This window comes from Alligator sinensis, unplaced genomic scaffold, assembly GCF_000455745.1.
Source record: "Alligator sinensis unplaced genomic scaffold, ASM45574v1 scaffold442_1, whole genome shotgun sequence".
Taxonomy (NCBI): Eukaryota; Metazoa; Chordata; order Crocodylia; family Alligatoridae; genus Alligator; species Alligator sinensis.
The window spans coordinates 3,425,715-3,440,170 of NW_005841829.1; the positions used below are offsets into that span (position 1 = coordinate 3,425,715).

Consider the following 14,456-nt stretch of genomic DNA (forward strand, 5'->3'; position numbering starts at 1 on the left):
GGGCAGGTCTGGAGGTCCCAGTGGTGCCCGAGAGGCACATGGGGGTTTTGAGCCCTGCCAGAAGACAAGGGCTGGCTGCAAAAGAATAGGCAGCCAGGGGCCAAAGGCTGAGCAGGACTATTGCTGTGCTAGTTGAGAGAGAAGGGACAGCAGGGCTAGGGGAACCGTGCCCAAAGAAAGGCATAGAATAGGGCCAAGGGCCTGCAGACCAGAAAGGGGCTGAAACCATAAAGGGCTAAATCAGATTGCAGCCCTAGAAGGGCAGAGAGTTGGCCAGCAAGCCTGCAGCCCTAGAGGGGCAGAGATTAGGGCCAGAGGCCCACAGCCCAGAAAGGGGCAGGAGCTATAGAGGGCTCAACAACCCTCTATATGTCCACCTCAGGCCTCAATAAAAACCTTGAGGCCTGAGGTGGACATATATTAGACTGGGGTTAAGCCCACACTTAAATAATTAATTGGTACTACCTGTAAGACATGGGCATGGCTGTAAGGGAGGTTGGAGGCCACAAAACTAGCCCTTATGGTGATTAGTGCTTGGGGGCATGACCAAGCCAGGGGGGCCATATTGGCGCCAGAGGACAAGACAGCAGGGTTCAGAAGGAACCCACAGACTGAGTGCAGACAAGGGCTCACTCTGCGACACAAGGGTAGCCTCCCTTTTCACCAATCAACCAATTACATCAAGGCGTAGTAGGCAAGGGAAAAGGAAGCAAATGCAAATTTCCTCAGGATTAGTAACGGTGCCATAGTACTCATGTAGACACCTGACCAGGAGCAAAATCTGTTCTCAGTCAGCCATCTACCGGGGTGTGGGAGATAGCTCCCTGCCCTCAGGAGCTGCCTGCTGCCCAAGGGAGGCTCTGCTGCAGGAGTCCAGGAGGAGACTTATGTCTCCCTGCACCGGCAGCAGGGAGCTCCAAGACCCCAGCTCATGACTGGGGAGTGGGAGCTGGGAGATCCTTATCTCTCAACTCCCACTCCACCATCACGATCAGGGAGTGGGAGACTGGGGTACCCTTATCTCCCTGCCTGAGCCCCACAATCACGGAGCCAGTGCTGGGAGCTCCCTGCTAGCAGGGGCTTGTTCCCTGCCCAGCTTCGCAAGCATGGAGCTGGGGGATGTGGGGAGAAAACAGGCTGGGGAGTCCTAGCCATTGCTAGGAAACTGGGCTACAGGCTCCCAGCTGGCAGCTAGATTCCCATCTCCCGTGGAGCCAGCAGTGAACTTCTGTTTTGTCCAACCGAGGTAAACTACCTCAGAATACTTTACAAAAAATCGTTCTGGGTTACAGCTGGGAGCTGCACTTCTGTCTGCACCCACCAATAGCGGCTTAAACAGACACTTGACTGGGGTGGTTTATTCAAGGCAGGATCATCCCCAAGTAGACAGTTACACTAGATGACCATCTAAGTTCTCCTCTAGCCCTACTTTTTTTTAGGATTCTATGATTCTGTGGCATAAAAGCAGAACAAAATCATATTTCGTAAATGTAAGTAATTTTATTTGAAATTGTAAATATAATTAAAAGCAAAAATTCTTGCATGAAATATATCAATGTAACATTAATAAGCAAAAGAATATGTCTTTCAGCTTTGCTAATATTAATATTGTCTATATAGAATTCATATCCAGATGGAGTTATTCTAATTGCCTTCAATTATAGTTCATTGTAAGAAACTAGACTTGAGCTATAATGTTTGAAGCAACACAATTATTGTGTGTCTGTTGTTACAAACTTCCTTTATAATTTTGGAATTTACTTTCTGCTTTCCAGTGAACTGTCTGCAATGAACAAATACATACAGTGATTTTATTTATTTTTGAAGTACTGAATGATCTCATTCCATTAGCAAGAACAATCAACTTCACTATATTAATAATCAATTGTTTTGTTATATATTCTTTTCAGTAATTTAGCTAGAAAAAAAAAGTTAGGGGCCTTGCAATCGAAAGCAGTTGAAACAGACTTGTGATTAAATGTTGAGTTCACTTTCTAGGAAAAGAAAAGCCTCACATTAAAAAGGTTGCCTACCAACATTCATTAACAGTCTAGAGAAGTATTAGAAGGCACAAAGGTTATCAAGTTCCATTAATTTCTATTTCAATAAGTAAGTATAGACAAACTGATTATTTATTGAGTCTCAAAAACAATTATATTTTGTGCGGACATTCGTTCATGTCTTCAACAGCTTACTCTCCAGTTGGATGGACGTATAATCAATCTCTGGGTGGACTGATTTCCAATAACACAGTTCACAGGTTAGCTTTTTCCTTTGCAGACATGCGAGATGTAGCTTGTGTGTATGTTCTAATCACATCCTTAAAAAAAAGTGTGAAATTAAGCTATAAAATAAATCATTTAAGACAAATCCTATAAGATACGTTTAATTTACCATCAAAATCCCTGGACCATAGACCTATCTATCCCAGAATGTAGTATACCTTATCCCAGTGCACCAAATGCCCTCATGACAACTATGTGGATGAAATTAGGAAGCAACAAAAAGAAAAGGCCCTGAAAAAATACACACTACACCAAAATGAACAATCACTAACAAAAAAAATAAATAAATAAAGGACAGAGACACTAGAACACCAGTAGGAAAATATTTTTCATGGGGGACGGGGAGGATGGGAGGAGGAGAATTACTGTTTCACCTCATAGTTCTGGTGCTCAAACTGAACATCAAGTGCCAGTGAATTAATATAGATAATGACTTTATGATCCATTATATTCTACATGATACTTGCTAAACTCTATACTTCACAGGTGATAACAACCCTCCTAAACAATCTTGCTCTTCCATCATCAGGTTCTTACTGCATCTCTCCTGCTGCTGGCTACCTTGTAATCTCTCTTATATTGTTTTTGTTTAAAGAGCTTTGTACACGCTTTTGTTTCATCTGCTATTTAGATCTGCTGTGTCTGCATCTCTCCCTGAGGAAGGGTACTGTGATAACCGAAAACTTGCCTAGGTCTATGCCACCCATGTAGCTGGTCCTATAAAAAAGTATCATTCACAAGAATTCCTGTCTCCTGAATCTTTAACATACCGGATTCCCAGCTTCAGCATTGCACTTATCCAGGAGAGCTTGAACACGGGCACCATAATCAGGATGAACATCAGTGAAGTTCTTCACCTAAAAGAAGGTGGCAAATTAAGTCAGGAATAGACTTAAATTCATTTCTCATTTTCAGATAGTCTTTGTTCTTTTCTTGAACTCTACAGGCTGCAGTCAACATCCCATATGTAATAAGAAAGGTAAGCCACTGACGAAATAGCAGGAAAAAAATTTGAGGAGTTTTCAATCTGTAATTAGATCACATGGGGTCACCACAAATTAAGAAAGTTTTGTACAAGCGTCTCCCACTGAGAGAGGGTGAATTGGAGCCTTTTATCTCCTCTGCTTTATGTACACTAGGGAAAAAAGTTTCCATTGTTAGTTATCCATAACTGAAACACCTAGGGCAAAGTAGGGATGCAGTTTAACACTTTATTTTGACATCTTTAAAATTCTATTAGCCCTCTCCACAATTCAGGAAGCACAAGCTGCTTTGCTGCTGGAGTACAGTCTGTTAAAACTGCCAACTCACACAGCTGAAAGCTTTCTATAACATAACTAAAAAGTTTTTATTATGTTTTGTATAATACAGAAAAAATATCCACTTATTCAACTGGATTAAAAAAACAAACAAACAAACAAACAACTTCCTGTTCTTTTTATTTCTACATTGATCATTACTATAACATTCAGGCTAACACCATTATATCTACTTACAGCTTTCTTCTGAATGAAAAGCTGAGTATCTTTAAGAGCACCAGCAATGTTCTCACAGAGCCTTTGGCGTTCATCATCTTTCAGCACTTTGGTAAAGAACACTCTCACCTTATGAAGAAAGACAGAAGCTTATATGCAAGGAAAAACCAGTATTTAATCTAATGTATAAACAACTCCCCAGCAAATGTTGTTAAATTGCTAGAGCTCAGTCTTGCTATAATTACAAGATAGAAGAAAATACTGATTAGTCATTCTTTCAGCACAATCAACCACTTCCTCCCACAGTACAAAACTCCTAAAGCTTTTATATGTGACAAGGGATAAAGCACGAGAATGATCTGCTACTGGTCAAAATCAGGTCCTTGCCATCAACTTTAAAGATGCAGCCATGCTTCTTCCTAGCACAGTGGCGCTCAAATCTTTTGGCCCCGTGAGACAAATGAGTGGCCTGGGGCCAGACACATGCTAAAATCAGACAGTGTGCTGGGATGAGGCCCTGCACTACCTCTTCATACTAGGATACAGCCCCAAAAACTCAGATTGGGTCCTGGGGCCCTGTACCACCTTGCACACCTGATCTACAACACAGGGCCAAGCTCTCTGGCCCACAGGACTCCCCACAGGTCCAGAGATTTGGTAGCAGGGGGGAGTGGTACCACCCCACTGCCCTATGGGCCAAATGACAATGCTGTGGGGCTAGATCTGGCATGTAGGCTAGGGGTCACCACCCCCGCCTGTCCTAACACCATGAACATTATTCTTTTGGGCCATCTGTCAAAAGTTAAAATGTGAAATTCTATACACTTTTTGTAAGCATTGATTTCTAACTTCTACAGTTTCTAATATTAACATTTGATTCTTTCACAATCAAGACATATATCTGAATGCTAATCTATTTGTCTTCTCAAGCTAGTATTTCTTCTAAAAAACAACAACAAATAACCTGGTCTGAGTAAGACCAATTGGCAATACTATTCATTTCTAACCTAAAATAATTAATTCAGCATTTCTAATGTTCAATGCAGTTTGTCTGCTTACCCAATCAGTGATACAAGGAAGCAATCGCAAATTAAATCAAGCTTTATTCCAGATCTGTATATTAGTGGTCAGCGTTTGGACCTAAAAAATTATCATCTCTATTGCTAAGCGCAACGAAAACTTTCTTAAAAGTTCCAGTGAAATAACATTATACTAAGTAAAATGCAGCAATGATGAGTAAGGAGATAAATGTTATTCAAATGGCTGGAGGAAAGTGAGGACATGTGGTAAAATATGTTTAAAAGTAAAACTGTGTGCATTTGGTAATGCAATAAGACTAGATGTGCACCGATTATATTGGTCGCATATTGGACTGGTACCAATAAAAGAAAAATTAATATTATCGGCTATTGGCTTTTTTGGCTGGCATAGCCAACTAATGACCCTGATAAATGCCACATGCATACACATAGCTGTATGCATGCATGTGACCAGGAATGCAGCCAGGCAGCTTGGAGAGCAGCATCCTGCCATTAAGTCTGGGCGGGGGAAGGGATGTAAGGGGGATGCAGATTGAGGAAGTGGGGGGAGAGGCTGGCACAGGTGTTGCCCACCAGGGCAGTGAATGGGACTCTGGAGCCAGGAGTGGAATGGAGCCACGGGTGGCTTGTCCAGGGGGCACAGGGGAGTGGGGAAGGGGGACAGCTCCCTGATACTGCGCACACCTCTGGGGGAAGCATGAGGGGGCATGTGCCCCCCTGGATTTGTGCACAGGGTGAGGGCAGGCTGCCCACTGTGGGCACTGGGCCAGGGGCTGCACCAGCCTCTTCTCATCAGGGGGGCTGAGCCAGGGCTGGGCTCAGAGCAGGCTCACCTGCATGGGGCAGGCAGTGGTGGCAGCACTGGAAGGGGTGGCTATGGGGAGGCTAGAGGGAATTTTGGGGTGGTTATAGCTCTCTACATCCCCCACAGTGCTGACCTTGCTCGGGGCCCTCCGCTCTGCTGTCTTTCCCTTGAGAGCCCCACGCTGGCTGCACATCCTTGAGTTGGGCAGTGGGGGTGTGGGGGGGGGCGGCATAATTCCCCTTAACTCCCTGACAGCCACCCTTCCAGCACTGCTGCCACTGCCCACCCACCACAACTGAGTCTGCCCTGCTCCTACCCACTCCATGCCCAGCCCTGTCCCAGGCCCCCTGCCAGGAAGAGTCTGGTGCAGCCCTCAGCACGAGCCTACACTGGGCAGCCCACCCTCACCCCATGCACAAATCCAGTGGGGGGTGCATTATCCCCATACCTCCCCTGAGGGTGCACACAGAAGCAGGGAGTTGCCCTCTGCCCGCATGTGCCCCCTGGATGAGTCGCTCATGGCTCCACCCTGCTCCCAACCCCGGGGTCCCATTCACCACCCTGGATGAGCAACACCTGCCACAGCCCGTGTCCCATTCCCTTCCTCACCATGGGGGGGCATCAATCTACCACCCCTGCCCTCCACAGACTTACTAGCAAGATGCTGCTCTCCAAGCTGTCCAGCTGCATTTCTGTAAATCAGCTATCAGATTGGTATTGGCTGATATGGCCAATTATCAGCCAATGGCTGTCCGTATCGGCCAAGAAAATTTTTTTATCGGTGCACCCCTAGTAATCACAGCTTACACTATGCAGTTAAGATTAAAATCATCCACAAAAAAGAACAGTATAAAGCCATTTTGAGCCCTCATCTAAAATGGCCTTTATTTTAGACTAGATGTTTCAAGGGAAAACCCATATTCGGTTTCTATAAGCACTTTATAAACTCAGTCATGTTCCAAAACAGGCAATGTAAACCAGCCATTTTTACGAAACATACCTGAGAAACGTTGTCCTCATCTGCACTATTGAAGCGCTGTACATCATTTGACACATGCATATGGCTCTCCTTCAAGTTGGGCTGATCTTCAGGGCCAGTAAAACTATTTGGATAATAATTGGGGGCACCACCTTTAAAAGCAAAGTCCAAAATATTACACCTTTCAGATTAGGTTAGAACTCAGGGAAATTACAAAGTAAACCTGCAGGACTGTTTCAAATAGACTTCTATAATCTCATATCTACTTAGTATTCTTATATTTTCCCTCACTTTTTGTAAAGCAGTTGGCAATATTTTGCTACGTAACACTCTTCCAAGGACCAGGACTTCCTTGGAATTTCCTTTAACTTGAACATTTCATGTAATTCAATAAGCAACTGAAGTACGTTAAATATTACAATTTCTAAATATCATGCATAGCAAAATTACTATAAGTTTCTCTTAAAATTCAGTAAGGGTGTTGACAAGTTTGTAATAATTGCCAGCATCATTTTAATAAATCAATTTTGGATAAATATTGAGATGTGTCCCATCCAGTGAAGCAAACTTTCATCTTATATTAACAGAATGCAAATAAATTCTCTTAATATTGACAGACCATTATGGATCCATGACTGAAAACATAGTTAAATTATTCTCAAGAAGAAACTATTGTATCCCTCTGTTATTCATAAAAAAGTTAAGGCTATTACTAAGGAAACAAGGAAACATCAAGTTAAATATTTTGAGTCTTATATTAAAAAGATACTGGACAAAATACATTATTGTATTCATGCTTAGAAAATACTTGCCAACTATTTTGTTGAAAATTAGTTGAATATACTTGCAAGACTAGAAAAGAGAGACTTGTATATGCATTATTTTTAGCCAGTAATTCTCAATCAGTGTGCCAGGAGATTTTGTTAATAGTGTACTGTAGGATACCACACCAGATTAGCGTTGTTAGATGTGCAAACACCTACATGATTCAGGAGATAGACCCAGAGATTTGAAATAGGAACCCAGAGGGTCAAGAACACTGTGACCTGTTGTGGTCTTTGAGTTCTTTGCAACAGAAGAATTGCTCAATTATATTTCTGCAGTCAAAAAACGAGTGAAGCTATGTGTTAGCATTTTCTGAGGGGTGCCTCAAGTTTAACAAGGTTGAAAAACACTGGGCTAAGCATTATGTCCAGAAGCACTTTCAAAGATACCTTGGTTATCAGAGAAGCACATGGGTCCATCTCTCTGATAGTTAGCAACACGAGTTCTGAAGGGACAATTCACAGGTATTTGTAGGTAGTTGGGTCCTAGACGGTGGCGGTGAGTATCAGGATATGAGAAAAGACGACCCTAAAAAATACGCTGACATTTAATATATTAAGTATGGTTTTTCCCTAGAAAATAGCTACCTTTCAAAACAATCAGTAAAAGGTATGTTTAATGCAGTTATGTGAAGAAATGTATTTTTTCCAACATGGAGATAATCACTTATAATCTTTAAACTCTCATAGAGATATAAATAGTCATCATTTTCAAGGATTATTTTTGAAATTCTGCTGTTAAAGTACAAATACCATTCTACCTATTTGTTTTCATATTTACACAATGTGTAGTGGCTATATTTTTAAAAGTGACTTCAGATTAGAGATTGCTATAAATGTTTCATCTGTATACTCCTAGGCTAAAGGGAAACCTACCTGCAATAATTTACCCTTCAATGAAACAAGGTATTGTAAGACAAAACAATGATACTATTTTAAAAAAGGGCAAAGGGGACTTTAAATAGATTTACCTGATCTATGCTAAATATTTAAGCTGTCTGCTCTATATATGAGCAGATGTTGTGCAGTGCCCTATCACTATCTATGCCATGGGTGTCAAAGATACAGCCCACAGTCTGTATCCTGACTATGGAGATACACATCATATGGCCTCCTGTACAGGTTCCACCCAAATGCCAGATCTAGTGCCCATTCAGTCCGGGATGCAAGCCACAGCTGGTTCAGGGCAAACACCACATGCAGCACAGGTCCCAGACCAGTTGAAGCAGGCACTGGATTTGGCATACAGGGGTGGATGGGGAGGGAATGCTCTGTAGCTCCCCTGCATACCGGAAGCAACACCAGCTCCAGCCAGCCTGGGACCCACGCTACATGTGGCATCCACCCTAGACCAGCTGGACTAGGAAATTGCGTGACACTTATGTCCTAACCCAGCGCCACATGTGGCACAGTCCCAGATAGGCCAGAGCAAGCACCACGGGAACTAGAACTAGATCCAGGATGCCAGTGAGGCAGGGTTGGGGGAGAGACACTCCAGCTCCATACTATTCACCAGGCCTGTGGATCAGTCCTGGGCCATTCATCTGGCCTGCAGGGTTTGACACCTCTGAGCTATGCAATGCACTGGAGACAGGGATCAGGATTTAGTAATCTCTCTAGCTCAGTCAGACTATGTCCAGGAATAATGGAAAGGTTACAGGAAATTGAACTGGGTTTAAAGGCCCAAAAAAACCTTCAGCCCAAAAATTGCAGCTTTGGCCATGCAGCTGCTATCGAAGTCACAACTTATGTTGTTTTATTTTTCTGATAATCCTGTATGTGACCTTTCAAGCTCATTGATTCCTAGAAGTACAGAATCACACAAAAGTTGAAGCACTTAGTTTTGACCACTATTGGAACAGAAGCAGACATTGTTCTCCTTGAGAAAAAATAGGTTCCAAGTGAGAGTGCCCCATTTGCTGACCATCATTTGGACTACATTTCATCCTTTCAGGGAGCAAACTTCCTGCTCAGAAAATCTTTGTTTCAGGAGAATGTGATCCATTAAGAGTGATGTTATTCCAGATGCAAATGTTCCAGAGGTCTACTGTCCCTAAGCATAAGGGGTGGGATTTTGCCATTTCTGTTGAGGTAAAACATTAGTGTCACATTATCTAACAACACTTGAGCTTTAAGACCTTTGGATTGCAGGTATAAAAGAATGGCTCTTAGCTCTCTGAATAAACATCCAGAAGCTGATTCTTTCCTGAACTTGTATTTATATACCATAATCTAAGGCAGACGTGTCAACTGGTATCTTTGATGAAAACTGATGGACTGTGATAAGAGTTGAGAAGCATATCAGTGTATAGCTGATATATACAACTTGAATCTATTTTGCATTACACTGCATATGAAGGCTGGCATGCAGAGGGACCTTTAAACCAGATACCACGTCTCCTACAAAATGTCAGGGAAGATCCGACTTTTTGAATGAGCCTGAAGATTGCTATATAGGTTTAGGATGAACTGAAATATATCCTGAGAAAGGTGAAGCCACAGCTGACTGGATCCAATGGATGCTGTCCATTACTTGTTGGCAGAACTGACCTTGAAATCATCCAAATGTGAAAACACCTGAATCCCAAGTTGTCTGGGGTGTGGCTCACACCATACACTTTGTGTGTTTGAGGGACTGATGAGGCCACATGAGAAATAAAAGTGTTGGTAAATTTTTCCCCGACCACAAAATTTAAAATATTTTCCGCGGCTTGGGTGGATAACCACATAAAAAAGGCATTTTGCAGCATACCAGTCACTGGCATTTATGTAAGCAATACTGTTGACAGGGACATCATCCTGAATTTTAGTTTTCTGGTAAAGGTGTTCAGCTTTTTCAGTCCAAGATAGGCCTTGGACCCCCTTTCTTTTGGGGGGTGAGGCTGTCTCAGGAACAGAAACCTAACCCCAGTTCTGTTAAAGGAACCTCTCCTACTGCTCTCACACCTAGAAGAAATTGTACCTCTCAAGGCTGTGCAATCTTATGGGGTGCATCTACATGTGTATTTTACTGTGGAGTTGACTAATTAACTCCAGAGTAAAGCATCAGTGCCTACACGTGTAATGCATTAGGGGGCATTAAATTAACTCTGCTGTAAGATATTACTATCCGGGACAGTGTTATCTTATGGCGGAGTCACTTACTGTGAAGAAAGCACATGCGGCTGGTGACTGAACTGCAGCAGTTTGAGCCCAGGCTGGCAGCAGGCTGGGGGCGGGGCAGTCAGCTCCACAGCTCCACATTTTGGGCACTCTCATGTCCCAGCCAGTCCCTCTGCCACCCAAAACCCAGAGCTGACCTCTCAAACCTGCTGCCAGCCTGGGGCTGCTCTGTCCTAGGTCAAACTGCTGCAGTGAAGGCGCTGTGCCTGAGAGTAGCCGACTCCAGAGTAAACTGCATCAGTTTATTGAGGTGCACTAATTGCATGTGTAGATGCTCCCGTGGGATACGAAACAAGACTGGAAAGGTGGGGGGTGATAAGGACTGGGATAATTTATCAGTAGTATTTAGAAAACATCAATCAGTTATGGGGTTTTTGGTTGTAGTTGTATTGGTCTAAAAACATAGGCAGGCAAGGTTCTTTGAGTAGATGTGACATCTGTTATAAGACCAACTGAGTAGATGTAAAAAAGTTCTTAGCAAGCTTTCGAGCGCAGTCACCCTTCTTCAGGCATAGGGAGTCTCTGCTGGCCTGAGACTCATAGGGAGCTGTTCTGAGACTCTGACCAGCAGAGACTCCCTATGCCTGAAGAAGGGTGACTGCACCCGAAAGCTTGCTAAAAAATTTTTTCCATCAATTAGTTCTAGCATTTGAAACTCCACACAAATGGAACTACCATGTTCTGAAGTCAGAAGCCTACTTTAAGCTCTAAAGAGCTGGCAATTTTAGGGACCTTTGATGAGAGACCAGAGAATGGAGCCTTTGAACCTGAAGGCATTACAGTTTTTTCAGAAGTCAAAATCTTCAGCAATGGAGCACGTGAAGTAGGAATAGCTCTGGAAATGCTTTTACAGCAGAGGGGTTAATGTAATCCCTCCTGGGATAGCCTGGATCAAAGGATGGATCAACAGACCTCTCCACAAGGCACAAAATCAGGTAGCACTCTTTAGACTTCTGATCCTATTAGAAAAGGACCAGCAAACAGCATATTTATTCATCATGCCCTTTACTAATGCAAATGAGGCTGATACGCATGATTACCTAATATTTTAGGCAGTTCTTAAACTGCCTATTTCATAATGAGGTAAAAACAATTTCTAGCCAGAACAAATTAAACATTTTAAAACTACAATGCTGACTATACTAACAACTAACCACTTGTACAAGAAAGGGTGCTCTTAAGCAATAGGAAAAAGAAAAACAGTGACTAGGACGCCTAACTGGGAGCTCTGATTCACAGCAACAGGCAGTGAGAAAGAACTGAGATGGAGTTGGAACACTACTGCCCTTGTTTGGAAGTATGAGGACAATGAAGATATATACTGCTGACCAGAAGTCTCCAGTTAATGTGCCCTGGGTGTGTATGCATGCCAAAAAGGAAAATGGGCACATACAAGGACTTGAAAAACAAAGAATTTACTTCTGTGTGGAAAAAAATTTTGAAATTTGCACTGGGATTCAAATCTATAACAGATTAAGGCCCAAATGGTCTCCTTAACTAGCAGGGGAAAAAAAAGAGAGATTAAAAATGCCTAGCATGAAGTTACTCTGTATCCAATGGAAAATCTTTTCAGTGATATAAACCATTCAGTATTGGCTGACCAAAGCTTATCAGTTAAATTCATTACCCTCTTATTTATCAAAGTCCATTAGTTTTGTGATCAGCTGAACTAGAAAAATAGGGACAAGTGTGAGTTTTATAAATCACTCTTAAGTGAGTAGTGAATGGTGGTCTCCAGACAAAGTAAAAACTTCCTAAAATTATGTTTTAGGAGAAAAATTCACACTTACAAACCAAGTGAGAGAAATGTACAAAGACAAATCTGAGCATTTTAAAGCTATTATTAAATTAATTATAAATAATAATATTTGAAAAAGCATAAATGTATGCATACATATTATTGTGGGAATTTTAAGTAGGTACTTCATACTATACATACACTAGACTTTAGAGTCTTAACAGATTTGGAGTCTCTTAATTCACATCAAGAAAAACTTTAAAAGGTGCGCTTAACAGCACCTGAAAGACACCACTCACATCAGGCTTTTGTACACTATAACCACTCCAGTTTTTGTTGTAACTGGAGATGTTAATGATTAAATCACTGACTTCCAAATGCTTGAGATAAATTAAATATTGAACAACTACATAAACATAAAAAAGAGGAGAGGGAGTTGAGAGCCTGAACAGAAATCTAATAGAAAATGTTTAATTTAGCAGGACTCATAAGAAATAAGAATTCCAAAACTGATACGGGAATTCACAAATCCTACTAAACTGTTCCATGAAGGTAAATGTTGCCATAATAACAATAAAAATACTTTATTACAACAACACACGGAATGACATGAAATCTACTATAAAGAGGAAAGCTGTGTCAGTGTACTGTGAAACACAAGTTTACCTGTAACATTTTATCAGGACTAGGCTCAATGCCAGGTGGCATGTTGCTTGGATCAAAGGCCAGTTGTTCAACTTCTGCAAAATAATTGACTGGATTCCTGTTTAAAACAAGCTTGCCCACAGGGATAAGAGGATATTCACTGTGGGGCCAAACCTAGAAAAATAAAATATACATTATGATTACCACATATAGGTAACTAGGTTACACATCCTAACAAGAAAAGTACAAACAGATACAATTAATTATGTACACTCTGCAATGAAGTCATACATACACAGCTGAAGTCAATTTTACTTTTGTACTGAATGAATAGTACAAAAAAGTTACACCTTAAGAAATTAGTAAACATAGGATATTCCAGTAACTCATTTACCATAGCATGATTATTAGGGGTGTGCGAAGCTTCAGTCCGCAATTCAGAGAAGATTCGGCCCAATTTCGAGGTCAAATCATCAAATCCAAATCAAATCAGGATAAGAAAAAAAATCCCTTTGAATTGATTCAGAGCCTCCGAATAGATTCAGAAAAGATTCAGAGATTCGGAAGGCAGTCTTTCAGGGGAACAGAAACTGAGAAGAGGGAAAGGGAGCGGGGTGGGAGGAGACTGGCATCTGCAGCTTGTCAGTGACTGTGATCTTTCCCTGAGTCCCCTTCCAATCACAGTGATTCAGGGGAGGCATGTAGAAACAGCACATAAGCCTCTGTCTGCAGCCTTTCTGTGCTTTTTGTGAGCTGTTTCTGCCTGAGTAACAGCATCTGAAAGGTCCTGGACTGGCTTGGCTTCCTACCTAATCAGTCTCCTGCTACTTTGTTCTTGGAAACGATTGGATAGATATAGCTTACTAACTAGAATCCCTCTACTTATCCCTATTGTGCCCGCCTCTGTTCGACCAGGTGCTCTCGGGCTGCTCTAGCCCGGGTGGCCGCTCTCCTTGGCCACGAGTTTGCGAGGGAGCCCCGGGAGGTGCCTCGGGTGGTGGCGGGAGGCCCCCTAATCTCTCCTGCCACGACTTTGAGTGTAACTTCAGTGGTGGGGGTCTCCACTAAATGCCGCCTCCCAGGGCGTCGCGCCCTCGGCGGGCACTCACGGGGCTCCAACCTCCCCTATACCCCAGCCAATCGCCACCTGCTGCTGCTGTTCTTCTAGTGGCCCTCCTCCGGTGGCCCTGCCGCGTTCTCGGTCCTGAACTGCCCGGGGTCCCGAGACTTCAGCACCACTACAACCACGTGCTAGCCCCGAAGTAAGCCCGAGCTAAAACTAAAACTAAAACTACAACTCATATATCTCGCCTAGCCCAGGCTCTAACCCAGGTGCCTAAGCCCCGACCGATGGGCCCCCCCTTCTGGCTACCGACCTGCCAGGAGGCTTAAGGCCACCGACTTCCCCGGGTGTCTACTCTCTGGGCTTGTGACTCCCTCTCCCTGGGAGTCTTGTCCCTGGCGATCTTCTCCTCGCCAAGTCCGCTGCTGGCTCCCCGCCGG

At 42.9% G+C, this 14,456-nt stretch overlaps 1 protein-coding gene across 1 annotated transcript in view; it reads right to left on the minus strand.

Annotated features, from left to right (window-relative positions):
* Positions 1–1,464: 1,464 nt before the first annotated feature.
* The window catches only part of CAT (catalase), a 45,493-nt gene continuing 32,501 nt past the window's right edge, over positions 1,465–14,456 (minus strand). Inside the window, exons 8-13 of the mRNA XM_006014663.3 lie at positions 12,975–13,127; positions 7,799–7,937; positions 6,606–6,736; positions 3,782–3,889; positions 3,056–3,142; positions 1,465–2,320 (exon numbers count right to left, since the gene is read on the minus strand). Coding sequence (XP_006014725.1) covers positions 2,255–2,320; positions 3,056–3,142; positions 3,782–3,889; positions 6,606–6,736; positions 7,799–7,937; positions 12,975–13,127 — 684 coding nt within the window. The 3' untranslated portion in view covers positions 1,465–2,254. The remainder of the gene's footprint in view (positions 2,321–3,055; positions 3,143–3,781; positions 3,890–6,605; positions 6,737–7,798; positions 7,938–12,974; positions 13,128–14,456) is intronic.